General features: G+C 41.4%; 1 protein-coding gene across 1 annotated transcript in view; it reads right to left on the minus strand.

Moving 5' to 3' along the window:
* Window positions 1-17,674, minus strand: part of COL6A6 (collagen type VI alpha 6 chain) — a 130,233-nt gene that overhangs the window by 82,084 nt on the left and 30,475 nt on the right. Inside the window, exons 2-8 of the mRNA XM_081159337.1 lie at window positions 14,971-15,068; window positions 11,379-11,975; window positions 9,508-10,128; window positions 8,539-9,099; window positions 7,277-7,834; window positions 3,663-4,238; window positions 1,207-1,776 (exon numbers count right to left, since the gene is read on the minus strand). Coding sequence (XP_081015463.1) covers window positions 1,207-1,776; window positions 3,663-4,238; window positions 7,277-7,834; window positions 8,539-9,099; window positions 9,508-10,128; window positions 11,379-11,975; window positions 14,971-15,037 — 3,550 coding nt within the window. The 5' untranslated portion in view covers window positions 15,038-15,068. The remainder of the gene's footprint in view (window positions 1-1,206; window positions 1,777-3,662; window positions 4,239-7,276; window positions 7,835-8,538; window positions 9,100-9,507; window positions 10,129-11,378; window positions 11,976-14,970; window positions 15,069-17,674) is intronic.

Genomic DNA, 17,674 nt, shown 5'->3' on the forward strand with positions numbered 1-17,674 from the left:
TTTAGCTCTTCTCCCTCCCTCAGCCAGTTCTGGGGAGGCCAGAAAGCATGGTTAGCAAGAAGAGGAAAGGGCCTGGGAGAAGGGGGTAGAAATGAGAGGTGGGAGCAATGGCTAAAATGCCAACCACATGTGGCATCTTCTCTGTGCCAGGTGAGCAGCCTGTGGCAGGCTAGGAAAGTAGAGTAACCTTGAACGAAGTTTGAAGTTTTAATAGTTACCAGTGTAACTGGACACATACACTAATTACCAAGAAGAGGTTCACCTATCTCTTGAGAGTGAGTAGAGGGGCAAGAGAGGAGCTGGCCCCCATGGATAAATTTCCTAAGTCAGTGGTAGACAAAAATAGAGTACTTTATAATTACACCCCTGGTGTCATGCTTAATCAAAGGAAAGTTTAAATATGCATTTTCTCATTTAAGTTTCACAATAATCTTTTGAACTAGGCGCTGCTACGTGTTCACATTTTACAGATGAGAAAATCAAACTTATAGAAGTTAAGGAACTCGTCCAAGGAAAAATGCCCATTGAACAGGGATTTGCAGCCAGGTTGCCTGTCTTCAGAGCTGCCTCTTAATCATGTAAGCTTTTCTCCCCCTGGCGAAAATCCAGGTTAGTGTTTACATTATACAGAATCACAGCCAACCTTTCGGGCACTTTTATAAAAGTAGAAAAAGTTATCCTTCCTTCGAAACCTTTCCTTTCATCTGTTGGGAAAAAATGTCAAGATGTGCTGATTCTTGAGAAGTTATTTACTAACTTCTGCAGTAAAGTTTCATAATAAAGATATAACCCTCTAAAGGCATTCCCCGCATCCCGGCATCACAGCACTTGGTAGTTCTGTAGGCCCTATTGCCAGGCAACCAAAATCTGCCCTTTAGTTTATTTCTTTGATACCTGTTCCCCAGCCTCTGAAACCAACCGGATTGTAAACAAAGGCTTTTTCCTCACAGCTTCTGAAATCAAAGGATTCCCATGCACAAAGCGGGCATGCTCTCCCAGGAGACAGGGAAGAAAAAAGACAAGTCTCTCAGACACCTTGTTTCTCAACCCACAAGTAGCAAAAAAAATACTCGATAACCATGAAAAGTTGTTTGAAATCCAGAGGCACAAATGTAAATTCTCCCACCAGCCATAAACAGAACTTCGGGAAAACGTCAGTGAAGGGGGGTGGGGGGGTAAACATGAGGGACACATTTGAATACTTACTGCTGTCACCCCCTGTGGTACAGATGTTGCGAATTATCCTTTTCTTGACCTTCTGTAGTTCATCAAAGTTATCAACCGTCAGCTTCTTACTTGCAGTCCCGCAGATCTGAATGAGCTGCTGGTCGTCCACTTTCCCGATGCCCACAGTGTAGATGTCAATACCTTTGTGTCTCAGCTCTTCTGCGGCCTGAGCCACCTCATCTTGGGACTGGCCATCTGTGAGGACCAGCAACACCTGTGGGGTACCTGCATTTATCCGGCTGCCCATGTCTGGCTGGAAGTAATGCCCCACCATCCGGAGCGCAGCGCCGATGTGTGTGCCTCCGTAGATCTGCTGGATGTTTTCAATCTGAAATGATACCTCCTTTTTGCCTGTGAACTTTCCCAGTGGAAACTCTGGCCGATAGGTATGGCTAAACTGGGCCGCTCCTATTTGCACTCTGTTGGCACTGACACCAAAGTCTTGAACAACAGATGCCAAGAACGCCTTCATCTTCTTGAAGTCATCTGAACCAATGCTATTTGAACCATCTATGAGGAAAACTAGATCTACTTTTTCAATTTCACAACCTACAAAGAAGAGGCAAAAGAACAACAACAAAAAATTAGATTGTTCATCTTTCACCCAGCCCGAGTAGGTTAAATGTTTGCAGCTATATAGAAATGGTATTTCTGAAAGTGGTTTCTTATCTTAGGCCGCCCTGTGGTCACATTAATTGAAGGGGCAATAAAAACAATCAGTTCATAAAGGTGGCACTAGGCATGAACAACTCTCCCGTCTTTTTATTCTTCTCTGAGCTTTTCCATTTGTTCTTAGATCTAGGGGTGGGGGGTTTTACAGAGAACTTGCTTTTACCTGCAATCTAGCCTTGACCCTTCCGGAAAACCCAGTGACAGTGGTAGCACAGCAAGAAAAATAAAATAGCTCATATCCATTTAGAGCTTCAAACAAAGAGACAGATGGTCTGTAGTACTGACTTGGCCTCCCTGGCCAGTTGAGCCAATAAGTACTTTCCTAGTTTAAGACAAATTGAAGTTTTAAAATAATGCCTTCTGACCTATCTCTTGTCAGTTTTCCTCTTTATCAGCCCCCTTTCTGGTACATATAGGCAACGATATCTACTTGAGAATAATATTTTTGAACAAACAATGCAGTATAGCTTAGAGACATTTCCTTTGTATTCACACAGAAAATACAAAACAAAAAGAATATGAAAGGCCATTGCCAGTGAATGAGTTATGCTTGGCACATGATCATGTGTATCCCTCAGCCTTCTGGTAATCATTAACATTTCCCGGAATTCCCAAGAGGTCTCACCACTGACCCAACTCACTTAAATCTCATTTTACCCTCGTGAAAAATGGAAGGTGTCTGAGAGTCCCACAGTTGACATATGCAAGAAAGAGACAACAGGAAATGTGATCCTTCAGGAACTGGTTAACTTACTCAGTTTCTTTGTTTCAGATTCAAATAAAGGAAATAAAGTACTTTGGCCTGACAAAGGGAGAACTTTCTATTTAAAAATGCAATGTCAACTTCTACAGTGAACTTGAACAGGACAGATTGAATTTTAGGCATTGGCCACTGAAAGGTAAGAGATTTGTCCCCATTTTCAGCAAGACCCAGAAAGAGTTTGTTTTGTGAAAGAAAAAGATAGTAGTTGCATTCTTAGGAGGCAATGCATGTGAAAACCAGAAAAGTTAATTTTTAAAAAGAACTGCACCAAGATGTTGGAATCCTAAATTAATAGCAATTCATCTAATAAAAAGTACTCAGTATTTTTAGTATATAGTACAGTTAATAAAAATAAGGAATTTTGATAGACCATGATCTTCGTTTGAAATGGTGTAAAATGACAGTTGAATGAATGAATGAATGAATGAATGAATGAATACATACATACATACATACATACATAAATGTGGCAATGCAATCTCTGGATGCTGGAACAGAAACAGCATCTAGGCAAAGGAAGTCCTGCTGTACTCTGCTCTGGCAATATCTGAGGCTGGAGTAGAATGTTTGTTATTGGGCTCCATGTCTTAAACATGCTTGTGTCATAACAGAAATAGGGGAAGGAACTAGGGACTTCCAGCCTGGAGGAGAGAAGACTTCAGGCAATGATCACTGGTTGTTGGAAGAGATGGAATTTGATTTCTAGTGTAAAGAGCAGGAAGAAGAACTAATGGACGGAAATGACATGGAAACACATTTGTGCCCCAATAAATAAAGCTTACTCAGACAATGGTGAATTCCTCATCATTAGAAGAGTTTATGTGGAAGTGAGTAGGAATGTTGCAGAATGTATTCCTTTGGGGAGGAGGCCAAACGAGATGTCCTACAAAGCAATTAGTGCTTCTCACCTGTTTGGAGAGCTTGCTCCTGAGGGACACTGCTTTCTCCCTCATTTGAACCTCTGCTGATAATTAAGAAAAACTTAACTGACAAACCTTACCTACTTGTGAAGAGCTACACACACTGGCTGACAGGTCCGAAAATATCCCCTTCAGGCCTCCAAAAGTCTTCACGAAGAAGTACTTGTCACTTGATCCCGCCATGGCGAGCAGCTCCACGGGATTAGCATCATCGATCCCCACGGCCAGGACAAGAATGCCTTTGTCTCTCAAGGCCTTGGCTGTGGCGTTGAGCTTTTCTGTATCATGGGATTCCCCATCGGTGATCACGATGAGGACTTGGGGGACCCCTCGGTGCACGCGGCTGCCACGGGCTTCGGTGAACATGTGGTCCGAGAAGGCTAGTGCCTCAGCGGTGTACGTGTTGCCCCCCTTGGGATGGTCATTCTGGAGTGCTGAAATCACTTCTGATTTTGTGCCAAGGTCATCCAGATAAAATAGCACCTCTGGATCATCAGCGTACTTCATAGCCCCAAACCGGACCCGATTCTTGCCAACATCAGCTTTTTTCACCAAGTTTATCATGAAATCCTTCATGATATTATATTCATTAGAGTCAATGCTGCCAGAGCTGTCAATTACAAACACAACATCTAACACTTCAATTCGCTTGCATTCTAAGAGAAGGAGAAAGGAAAACCATGAGATTAGCTTGGGAGACTCCCCTCCCCTCACATGTCTTTTAATTGCCACTGTCTCCTCTCCATGGGATCAAGCTGTATATTAGAATGTCCATTCCTTAGATAATATACACAATACATATATGTTTGTGTTGCCAGCACATAGTAAAACTCAATTAGGTGAGTTTTGGGGACAAGACTGATGTAAAGTAAAGCCTTCTATGCTTTTGGACTGGAAAAAAAAAATCACAATTCTTTGGAAAATTTCCTGTATAAATGGTGCCTTCAACATGTGCTTTCATTTATACAAATTTATCTGTTTAAGCCGTGGGGTTCATGAGATTTCACTCTTTTTTTTTTCTTTTCTTTTTTTTTTATGAGATTTCATTCTTGAGATAAGCCTTGGGGAAATGACCAAATAAAAATAAATTTGGCAACCCTGTATATTTTTTCATGGTTATATGATAGCCGACTTTTCAAGGTTACTTTTTCCCCCTTTTTGACATTCTGGAAACATTATCTATTTTCATTATTGGGCCTCATCAAAGAAATAAGCCCATTTCACACTTGGCCCAACTAAGCCGATGTTCCCATTAACTTTTCTACTCCTTGGGTCAATGCCATGGAAAAGTAAAGCAGGAAAGACCCAATTAATTAGTACTTAATCCATGTGTATGTAGCATATTCTATCTGGAAATGCAGAGGACTTAACTCCAACTCATTCATTCTGGAGAAGTGGGCTTGTAAGATGTTTAATGATCTAGTCATGTAGCACAGTGTCTCAGCAGGCCTTACAAAAGTATGCTCCAAGTGTTAACTCATCCATTCTGGAGAAACAGACTTGTGAGAGAGCATTCCCCCACCCCTCCACCAGAGGTTTACATTTCCTCTTGCCAGCACTTGTTATGTGGTAGGGCTGTTGAAAACCTTGGGGCCAATATATTTACCCCAATGACTTCAAGAAAATCTGTGTGGAGATACTAGAAAATATATATTGGTCTCTGTCTGCAGTTCCTGACACAGAGCTCCTGAAACCCTTGTAATTTTCTGGGTATCTTTTGTTCTAATGAGGTGACTCTGGGTGGGCTTTTACTGTGTGTTTCTTTCCTGTTGTCTCCTGGAAATAATGGCTCCTGGTCCAGTCACAGGAAAGACAAAGCTTGGAATTTTCAGTCCCACCTTCCCATTTTCTTGAGAAGGGAGAAGAGCTGCAAATGGAGTTAATGATTGATCATCTCAAAAGTACGGGGTTCAGAGAGCTTCCAGGTTTGATGAACACATGAAGGTTCTGGGAGAGTGGGGTGCTTGGAGATGGCATAAAACATGCTACATACACATGGAAGCTCTGCACCCTTTCCTCACAACTTGCCCTATGCATCTCATCCATCTGGATGTTCATCTGGATCCTTTATCATATCCTTTAATAAACCGGTAAACGTAAGTATTTTCCTGAGTTCTGTGAGCCACTCTAGCAAATTAATCAAACCCAAGGAGGGGGGGCGTTGTTGAACCTTCCATCTAGAGCAGGTTGGTTAGAAGCAAAGGTGATAACCTGGGCTTGTGACCGGTGTCTGAAGTTGGGGTAAGGGCAGTCTTACAGGAGGGAGCCCTTAATCTGTGGGATCTGATGCTATTTCCAGTAGATAGTGTCTGCATTGAGTTGAATTCTTGGACACCTTGCTGGTATCTGAGAACTGCTTGCTGATATGGGGAAAACCTCCACACATTTGGTGACCAGAAGTGTTGGAAGTGAAGTGTGCCATGTGAATAGGGAAGAAGACAACAGGAAAGAAACAGTAGGGAAGAACTGGGTTTTTCCCTACATAGGAAGGGAAAAAACTGGTTTTTTCTTTATAGGCTGGTTCCACAAAAGAAGAAACTATGTCTTTCTGGCCTTCAGCTGCCTTGAGAAACCTGCTTGGATTACCCAAGGGACTGGGGGTAGATTGCTCAGGGTTGAGCACCCTTCAAAGAGTTCAGATTTGCTCCCAGTGGAATTAGCAGGAAATACAATCTAGGTCTATTTCTCTTACCACAAAACACAGACCACAATCAACCTTCTACTGGAGTTGAACAGAACTGTTACTTGAATAACAGAACAATGTTTCTCCCTTCCCTCAAAACTCCATTAAGACCATCTCCTTGGTAGAGATTTTTCAGAATGCTTTGGTCATCAAGCCCTGTGAGTCACAGTACAAATAAGTTCCTTATATTTGCAGGACTTTTGTTTTATCATTTTCATTCCTCTGTAGTTTCAGGAGAGGAGCTTTGGGACTCTACTATTTACTTCCTTTGAAGCATCCATTGCTCAAGTTCTTCTATCGTCCTCCTTTACAGGATTTAAGAAATATCAACATGTTTTCGCAATCGTCATCTCATTGTATACAAGTAATGGTTTTTTAAAAACTGTAAAATAAACTAACATACAGTAGATGTTAGGTCAAAGGGAAGCTACCTTACCCAGCAGGATATGCCCCTCTGACCTGCCTTGGCAGCCCACACATAGCCCAAAGGCTCAGGCTGGTCCCTTTACTTCAAGGTGCAATGGACTCTGTGGTGTAATTTATGAGTTTCTCATGGGATCAGGCTGAAGTGAGACTCCAGTGAAGACCACCTTCTTGCTTAGCTCCTAACCATGCCCTGTCCTATTTTCCTTACTTCCCTTCTGAAAACGCCTCCTCAATAAACCACTTCCACAAGAACCTCTGACTCATCTTCTGCCTCTAGGGAACCTGACCTAAAACCCGGTATGATACCACTTTTCTTAAATGGAGACATTTTCATTCTACTGCTATTTGTCTACAAATGGGAAAGAATCTAGGTGGATCAAAATTGTTCCTCACGAGCTCTTTAATTCAACATTCTGTTGAAGAAAGTTACATTTCATAGGTAGGTCAAAAGCCATTAGGATAAACATTTCAATGAAGCAAAAAGTTGACTATGTTCAAATAGTAGTCTACTTAATTCAAGAAATAATGACTAACATGGACACATGGTGTTTGGAGTGTCCCACCAGCAGATATACCCAGGCCTACCTTCATGGGGGCTGCATATTCCAAAAACAAGATCATCTTCAATGCCCTGCAGAATGTCAAAATTCTCAACATAAAAAACCATGTCTGGCCTCCCGCTGATCTCCTCCAGCTGGGTGACATTGGAGCCAAACACCCCCACAGAGTAGATAATTATGCCATCTTGCCGAAGGGCTACCGCTGGGTCCTTGACTATGTCATGAGCTTCACCATCTGTGATAAGGATGAGAAACTTCCTGACGTTGGGCCGGGCCCCCTTGGTGGGGCTAAAGTACTGAGACACAAAGGTCAGGGCACTGCCAGTCATCGTGGTTTGTCCAATGTGAGGCATTTGGTCGATTGCATCTGAAATTTCACTTTGGGACATATACTTGTTGAGCTGAAACTCCTCCTTATTGATGTCACTGAACTGGACCACTCCGATTTGCACCCGATCTGCCCCAATCTGAGATTTGTTCACCAGATGTTTCATAAATGTTTTCATTTTGAAGAAGTTCTCAGATCCTATACTGCCAGAACTGTCCACCAGAAACATGATGTCAGCTTTCATCTCTTTGCAAGCTGTATGGGAGAAAGTGAAATAAATGTTTACTCATATTAAAAAAAAAATTAAGAGTGAACAGGAAAATCCAAAACACCAAAAATTCTATATTGAAGTTAAGTGTGTGCTTGGTAAGGATGGTTAGCAGGTAATAAAGCATTGGAGGCAATAAAAGTGAGACTACTCTATTTATTGTTTAGTAATTTGCTTTAGTATATTACTCAGGGTTTCTCAACCTCAGGACTACATAGCCCTCCCTTAGTTATGACAACTAGAAAATACCTCTAGACATTGCCAAATGTCCCCTAAGGGGGCAAAATCCCTCCTGGCTGAAAACTACTGATATAGTTCTAAAACAGTTCATGAGAGTTTGGTTAAAAAGCGATTTAAATAAAGCTGAAGTACTCCTTAAAATAAGAAATCATTTGATCAAATGATTTACACATGCAGTATCTAAGCATATATCTATGCTAGTAGGGATTTGTGGGAAGAAGCTACTTCATAGTAATAAGGAAGAACTCCACCAAATATCTTTATGCCTTAGATATGAATTAGAACAACACTATAATGGGCCCCCAGTTTTGTTCTGGAAACAAACGCATCTACACAAATCAACAAATCTCAACCCAGAGATTCACACAGTTTCTGCAAACCTGCAATGTCAAATATCGCAGGAAGGTCAGCTGTGAGCTGAAGTCCAAAGGTAAAGCCGCCATTGTCCTACCTTCTTCAGTACAGATTTCTTGAACAACTTTGTTTCTTATGTCTTTCAAAGAGTCGAAGTCATGCACGTAGTACACCCTGTCTTCCTCGCCTGCAATTTCCTGCAGCTGTGTCTGGTTGGCGTCCTTGACCCCGATGGCATAAACATGGATGAGCTCTTCCCTCAGTCTGTGCACAGGCTCCAAGATGCTATCCTGGGACATGCCGTTTGTCAGGACAACGAGATGGCACGGCACCCGGTTTCCTCGTTGCTTCTTTGCTTTTTGCAACAGGCCCAGTGTGAAATTTAGGGCCGCGCCCGTGTTCGTACTCCCACCCAGCTGCCTGATGTTCTCGATGGCCTTTCCTAAATCCTGCTTGTTCGAGTATTTATTGATTTCAAATTCCAAGTCCCAGCTGTCAGCGTACTGAACGGCCCCAACCCGCACCTTCTGGGGAGCGATGTTGAACATCCGTACGACTTCTGACAGGAAGGTCTTCATTTCCTGGAAGTCTGCGGCCTGGGTGCTCCCAGAGCCATCAATGAGCAGGTAGATGTCTGCTTCTTCAGTGTCCACGCAACCTAAAGGGAATCGAGAAGGTGAGTGTGGCATTGGGCATGCGTGAAGAAGAAATGGGAGAGAGAGTGGGGAAAACAAACATGAGCCGCTTCGGATGGAAAAATGGGAAACAGCCCCTAGGCATAAAAGACATGCTCTGCTAGCTTAACACAGGGGAGTCTTAGCAGCAGTGGGGCCAAACGAATGTCTTTTGACAGTTTAAGACTAGTTAGATAATTCTCTGCCATGAATCAAGGTCAATCGGGATATAGCTTTTATTTCCCCCCAATTACATTTCATGGGATCAAGGTGAAGTAGGAAATTAGGAACCTATTCTCACTCCCCACCTCATACCAGTCATGTTTGTACACAGAATACCTAAGAGAGAAGAAAAAAGATTGAGTGATACCTCTCTCAGCAAAACACTTTACCAGATTTGAGGGTTTCGGTCCGCTCTGAAAAGACGGAGACTGTGTGCGTTATTTGGTTCCGCAGCTTCTTCAGGAATGTCTGGTTGTGAGCGGCCAGGTCGGAGAAGGTCTTCAGGTTGGAGACAAACTGCTCGGCGGGGTGCGATGCTATCTTTTCCAGCTCGATGGTGCTAGCCCCCTCTATGCCCACGGTGAAGATGGACACTCCCTGGCGCCGGAGGTTCAGGGCTGCCTTGGTCACGTTGTCCTCTGACGGTTGGTGGGTCACCAGCACGGTGATCTGGGGCACCCCCTGATTCTTCCGACTGCCGTTCTGTGCACTGAAGACCTCCTCCCTGATCTTGCTGATGGCGGCCCCGGTGTAGGCCCTGCCCGGCTGGGGAGAGAGGTCCTGTATAGACTGGAGGACCTCCGACTTATTGATGCCCCTGCTCAGTGAACTGATCACCTGTGTCTCATCGCTATAGGCCACAAGGCCAACCCTCATGCAGTTTTCCTTTATATCAAGAGCAGATACACTTTCTTCTAGGAATTCTTTAAGATAGTCAAAGTTCTCCTCGCTGCCGTTGACAGACACATCCAACAGGAACACAAGGTCGGCCACGGATGTGCCTTGGCAAACTGTGTGGGCAAGGATGAAAGAAGCACAATTTTAGGTGGAAGTTCAGCACCTCTGCTTAGCATTAGGCGGTATGGAGAACACCTACCAGAGCTCGGTTACCCACTTAAAGAAAGGAGGAGGCATATACAATGATTACAAAGCTGATATCAGAGGGTCCAGGGTTCAAATATTGGATCTTAGCTAAACTCCTAGCTTCAACGTCCTCCTCCATAAATTAGAGATAATAGTGATATTTACCTCATAGAGTTGTTATGGGAATTAAATTGATAAGGTTTTTAGCCTGGGGCCTGGGACATAAGAGTCATTCAAAGACCAGCAGCTACTACTATCATATTAAAATCATTAAGCATCATCACTGTTGAAATCAGCATAGTCCAAATTTTCCTAAGCGATGGTACTGGGATACCAATTATGCTTTTCCCATTATTTTATTTGGGAAAGATACTAGTAATAGGATTCATATTTCATAGATTACCATAAGAAAAGCATTATCTATTAACAACAGATAATTTTATATGTCAAGTCATTCAAAGTGATTTCACCAGAAATAATGGGAGTTTCCTATGTTGGCTGTACACTTTGAACAAATTGTTTTATACTGGCTCTCCCCTGCCCCTCACTTGAATGATGTTCAGAAACTCTTGGCCATTGTTAATAGCATAGTACAAGGTCCGCAGGACAGCAGGTTGGAGGTTGAGAAGAACACGGGGCAGCTAATTTAGAACAGAGAAGCAGGAAGGGAGGCAGCGTGAAATGACATGGGCCTAGGAATCGAGAGACCTGACCTAGCTCTGGCCCAGGCTACATCACGTCCTCTAAGGATGCCTGTGAGTTCCTCCCTGCAGAATAGGGGGTTGGGACTACTTAATTAAAGCTCTTTCCAGCTCTAACATTCTGTGGTTAAGGATTTCTCTAGAAAAAAATTGACCAGTAATAAAACTACATAGCAACTAAAGCCCAGGGAAATAGCTAAGAAGCTGGTGGCAGGGAGAAGGTATCCCTGAATTTTAAGAAGCCAGTAAATTATGTGCAACATGGTTAAAGGGAAACATGGGACACCAAGACTTGTAGGGTTCACTGGATTTAAAATGGACACAACCAACAGGCCCTTTTGAACCCACAGATATTTAACAGCTAAAAGTACAGCCCAGCTTTTGGGGAAAGGGATGTTCAGAGTCTCAATCTTCCCTCCATGTTGATTTTTCTAAAGCATTTTATCATCATTTCTATATGTGCACCCTCAGCCCACCTTCGACAAGAGTATCATCAACTGCTCCTTCCTTGTACTGAGCGGCATCCTTGATGACCTGTGTCATGTTCTGGGAAAACGTGCCGAGGTCTCTGACAGTCCGAAGGTTGAAATGAAACTGAGCCGTGGCCATGGCCTTCAGGTTCTCCTCCGAAGCTTTCTGCAGCCCCACGGAGATGATTCTCACCCCATCTTTCCGCAGAGCCTCGGCAGCCTCTCCCACGTCATCCTCGGACTCAGCCGAAGCCAGGACCACCAGGATCGGGGGAAACAGCTTCTTGTCCCTCCCGTTTGCAGGTCCAGAGAAATAGGTGCTGTGAGCCTCCCGGAGAGCATTTCCAATCTTCAGGGAGCCGCCCATGAACGCGAAGTTCTTCTTGAGGTGGTTCAACATGGGGTTCTTGCCCTTGAAGGTGCTCAGCTGGAATTCACTGTGGAGCCTGTCGCTGTACTGGGCCAGGGCCACGCGGTATTTGCTGGCCTCTATGGGGAGGCTGTTGATCATTTTGTTGATGAATGTTTTCACAAGAGGGAAGGACTGCCTTCCCAGGTGATCAGAGCTGTCCACCAGAAACACGACATCTGCATACTCAGGGCCTACAAACCCACAAACAAATCAACAAAGCACAAGTTTTGAAAACATACTACCATGTTTAATGCCAATCATCTGGGGGGAAATGTACTTTCCTCTTTTAGCTGTATTTTAAATTTTATTTTAATATGTTTTTATTGATTTGAGAGAGAGAAAAAGGGAGAATGAGAGAGAAACATCGATCACTTGCCTCCTGCACGTCCCCTACTGGGGATCGAGCCCACAACCTGGGCATGTGCCTTGAATGGGAACTGAACTGGTGGCCTTTCCATGCATGGGACAGTGCTCAACCAACTAAGTCACACCAGCCAGAACTTATATTTGTATTTTTAATACCTTCCCAAAGAACTGAAAATAATAGCCTGAAATTACACATCCTCTCAAGAAAAAAAATATTTGTTTCTTGGGCTAATTCTTTTATATGTCTTCTCATTTAAACTGATTACAAAATTCAGCATCACTTTTTCAAGGAATTAGCTCATTAAAAATAGATAAATTTAGAGTAAAAACTTCTGAGTTTTTATAACTATAGTGGATAATTTCCCCTTGTACTTTTTAATTTTTGTTTTTAGAATTTGACTTCAGTCTATAACAGGAGGATACATATTAATTGAGAAATAAACTGCTTCAAATTTGTTTGAATGTGGAAATCTGATAGTCTTTTATTGTAATTCCAATTTTAAGCACTGCAACAAAGTGATCAGATTACTTATAAATATATTAGTTTCATATGCCAGTGTCAAACTGATGAAGTTTAAAAAGCACCTAAAAATCATAAAAATATGGGATTGCTTTCATCTATTTTAAAGTTATTTACAATATTTTTTTGATAAACCGTATGAGTGAGCACTCCAATTGGTAAATTTATTCTCACATGTGTAAAATGTGATAGAAACCACTATACCTTAAGCTAGGAAAGCGATTATGGTTTCAGTTTCTATTAAAAAATGTAATTTTTGCCTGGCTGGGCATGGCTCAGCGGTTGAGCGTCAACCTGGGATCTAGGCGATCAGGGTTCGATTCCCGGTCGGGGCACATGCCCGGGTTGCAGGATCGATCAGTGACTCTCTCATCATTGATGTTTCTATCTCTCTCTCCCTCTCCTTTCCTCTCTCTGAAATCAATAAAGATATAAAAAAAAATGTAACTTTTATATAAGGATCCAACAAAGTCCACTTTGTTGAACTTTTAAGGCTTCATTCAATGCCAGATTCAATGCTGGGTACACAGAATTACATTTTTATGTGGCAAAGAATCACTGGATTGGAGCACAGAATGCTGTGCATTGGTGATCTGTTGGTTTTAATTCAGAGCTCTTAGCACTTTAGTGTATGATCTATTTCTTATCTGGGGAAGAAAGGGAACTGTGTGTGTGTGTGTGTGTGTGTGTATGTGTAGTGTATATTTAAGAAGATATGATGCAATTAAACAAGTAACAGGAGTCCTGACTTTGTTATCAGCTAACTCTACCAGCTCTTTCAAGACAGTCACTATACTTGGGCCTCAGTTTCCTCACCTTTAATATGAATAGATTCTCCCAGCTGGGCATGGCTCAGCGATTGAGCATTGACCTAGGATCCAGGAAATCACGGTTCGATTCCTGGTCAGGACACATGCCCGGGTTGCAGGCTCGATCCCCAGTCGGGGGCTTGCAGGAGGCAGCCAGTCAATGATGACTCTCTCATCATTGATGTTTCTATCTCTCTCTCTCCGTCTCCCTTCCTCTCTCTGAAGTCAATAAAGATATATTTTTAAAAATAAAATAAATTTAAAAAGATAAAATAGATTCAACAAGAAAATATTCTAAGGTCCCTCTTCACTCTGAGATTCTGATTATCTCAAATGATTACTAAATTCTTATTAAATTAAAATAACATCAATCTTTTCCTATCTACAACTGGGAGGAACCAGCTTTGGCACCCCTGTGTCTTATTTCATTCTCTTTATGGCAGTCTGATTGAGGCATAGTGGAAATAAACCACTTTTTTGTCTTCTAAATAACCCAGTTTCAACCAGTTTGAGCTCCCTTTGATAATCAGTTAGCCAGCAGCATTTTAGAGGGAGAAATAAGAGAGGGTGAATCAATATCTTCCTCCAAGAGAAGGCTGGAACCCCTACAAGGACTGTCAGGTGAGCCCTGCCCTGGATGGCTTGACTTGCAACCAAAATCAACCTTTCTATTCATGGATAGACCACTACATCTTGTGTGGAGAAAGGAAATGTAAACAACTGGCACATGAGCTAGATTCAGGTTCTGGTAAGGCCTGTTGCTGTGTCTAAACCGTGGAACAATTGGGGGAAAAGTATTACCTTTCTTTAAAAAGCATAATATCAGGCCCAGTGAGATATCAGAGGAAGATGTTTGCAGGGCAACGTCTTAGTTTATCTCTTCAGAAAACTTACTACCAAGGTCAGAGTCCTTGAGAAAGCTGTAAAAGTTAACACAAGTGTCCCCGAACATGAAGTGGCCAGTAGGAGAACTAGTTATTTAAGAAGAGGTAGAGGCAGAGAAGGGTAGGCCAGGATTTTGAGTTAAAGTCCACTGGATGTAGACTGCTGACAGACAGTAGACAGCTGTGGTGTTTTCTGTTCAGAGTAAAAGCACTTTCTTTACAATAACAGTTAAATAGTTTAAATTGGAGCAAAAACCGGATGCTTAACCAAGATAATGTTTTGGCACAAATGAATTAGGAAGACATTCCAAGATTTCCAGGCCTGAACCTAATATTAAGAGACAGAATTTTATGCAACCTCCCAGAAGACCTCAAAGGGGTTGAAACTGAGGACAAAATAACAGCTCTCGTATCTTTCTATCCTCAACAAGGACTGAATTTCAGAGACAAATGAGTTTCAAAAAGAAATTGATCAACTACTTCACCCTTACCACTATGAAAATCAAAACAAAGTGAAACAAAACTCAACTTTTAAGTAAGTCAAAATCATATATTATCCATTTCCCAAAATGAAGATTAAAGAATTCTTTCCATTTTTTTTCCTTACCAGAATCTTGGTTCACAGAAAAATGGGAGAAAATTATTATGAGGAACAAAATCAGCAGCATTTTCATATTATGAACTGAAAAATCTTCAACTTGAAATCTGAAAGGTGATAAGAAAAACATCTAACATCATTTGGGATATTATTTGGACACACATATAAAATTACACAATATTATATAATAAATTGAGTGCAACTTTTGAGGTTTCCTCCTGACCTTCTGGATCAGCAAAGTGCCTTAGAGAAAAGTGAACCACCAACATTTACAGAATCGCAAGTTTCTCCTGGTCCCCAGACCCTCTAGAAACACAAGATTTTATTGTCAATAGAAGTAGCCAGAAACATTCTAGTTCCAACAATATTATGTGTTCCAATTAGTCATTTTTCCTATACCTAGTATTATCCTCTGTCTACTCATTGTCAAGACAATCCAGAGTTCATGGTTGGGACAATCTAAGACCTGATTTTGTAATTTCTCCATCATGAGCATGTAGGTGTATTTCATATTTGAGCAGTAAATATTTCTAGATATGGTGAATTTAAATTTTTTCCCCTTTCCCTACATAATTAATTAGAAAGGTAACCATTTCCCTTCATCCTTAACTTAGAAAGGAGACAAAAATAAGTAGTCATCCTCCATTTTCCATACGATGTCTTGCTCCTCAGAATGACTCAGGTTGTACTATTTTGCTTCCAGCTACCTAGAACTACACAAGGTAAGAGTTTTCCAATTCTAATTAGGCCTGAGGCATTTTTAGCCACCTTCAATAATTCATTTCATGAAATGAAACAGGATTTAAAAAATATTGAAAACAAATATTTTAATTAAGTGTTGGGCTCATTCATAACATCCATTCATTCATCGAATGAAACAACTAATTGATCCATATTAATAAAGTAGTGTCTGTTTCTTGCTTTATTTTTACCCAAACGTGTATTTGCAATATTATATATGGCCGTCTCACTCCTTGTCTGGCGGGCTCCTGGTGCTTAATATTTCACCCCTTCAGAAAAGGAACCTTTGCCATGAGACATTCCATGCCTGTTTTCTCACCTACTTCATCGTCCCTCTGACATTCTGGAATTTGGGACTCTGTTCCTTTCCTGTATAAGAAGCCTAGATGAGATAAGCTTTTCAGGCTGTAAATCAATGTATCAATCTTATTCCAGGGGTAATCAGTGAGCTGGAAGAGACTCTTAAACAGTTGTTTTTTATTTTTTCAGTTCAACCTTATTATGTTAGAGGAACTTTAGTCAGAGTGGATTGCCCCAAGGAAAAACCAAGTCAGACCATCTGTACAAATCTTTTACTAATGTGTATAACAATAACAACACTCTACCTTTGTTGAGCCTTTAGTATGTGCCATGCCCTGTGCTAACAGCTTTGCATTTGCTCTCTTGGTTGATACTGATAATAAACCTAGTAGCAGGTGATATTTTTCCAGTTTTACAGATAAGAAAAATGGAGATGTAACTGATTCAAGGTCCCATTGATAAAATGGGCCACAATTGAGACTACAGCCCACATCTGTCTGACTCTAAAATCTGCACTTTCAAACTCAGTTACTCTGCACCCTGAACTCAATATTGTGAACACAAGAAGTGCCTCCAAGTTTCTTTGTTCTGTCTTTTTCCTGAGCTTCAGGAAATCTTGGTATTTGTTTTCATGTCTTCTTACTTTTGCTTTTCAAAACCAGGGCTTTGTGCTAGTCACTTCTTTTTCTGTTTATATTATGAGCTTTATTATTATTTTTTTATTTTTTATTATGAGCTTTATAAATAAGGGCTATTTTTAAGAGCTAGGAGAGAGAAAAGAGAAAAGGCTTCAGGAAGAGTCCACAGGATAAATGTCAAAGATGGGAAGAAAGGAGCACTGAAAAAAAGTTAAAACCTAGATGAAAAGTGAGGATTAGGTGAGGCCAGCACACTCCCTACGTAGTATGTGGCATCTAGGAATTTCCCCCTGCAGATGGCCAATACATTAAAAGTTGTACATGGTACAATAAAAGTTGAGTTCTTTGGGACAGCATCTAGTAAAACAATTTTCTTGCAGTCTTTTAACGGAACACTAAATCTGGTGTTCTATAAAGCTTTTCAACAGTGTGGAAGCCCAGTGAGAGGTTCTCTTGACATGTTTATGCGCCCTGCTTTACGTGTGCTGGGACTAAACTTCCAAGTTCATTTGCTTGGGAGGCTTGGGTTTATTTTTACCACATCAAAACAGAGATGAATTGCCTATAATCTATATGTTGTTTTACCTCTAGACTGACCAGGATTTACATCATTAAATTTTTTTAAATATCTAAACATTTAAGATAAAATTCAAAAATACTCAAAGACATGAAGGGAGAATGAAGAAGAAATTTACTTAAAGTAATAAAAAATTTAAAGTCCTGGTACACCCCATCTTAATGTAACAACTGTGAGATTGATTGCTTCTTGGTACGGAAACACTCTCGAAGGTATAAATCTCTTTAATCTCAATTTTGTTGTACCGCATTTATTCTGAATCAAGCAAGCTGAGGGTAATATAACCCTTTTGGAAGTTTTATGCTATAAAAAGCCTTTTTCAAAAAATCTGGATCTTGCCATGGCCAGTGTTGCTCAGTGGTTAGAGCACTGGCCTGAGCTCCAAAGGGTCATGGGCTCAATTCCCAGTCAAGGGGACATACCTGGGTTGCAGGTTCAATCTCCAGCCCTGGTCAGA

This window comes from Miniopterus schreibersii (genome assembly GCF_964146895.1).
Source record: "Miniopterus schreibersii genome assembly, chromosome: 15".
NCBI lineage: Eukaryota > Metazoa > Chordata > Mammalia > Chiroptera > Miniopteridae > Miniopterus > Miniopterus schreibersii.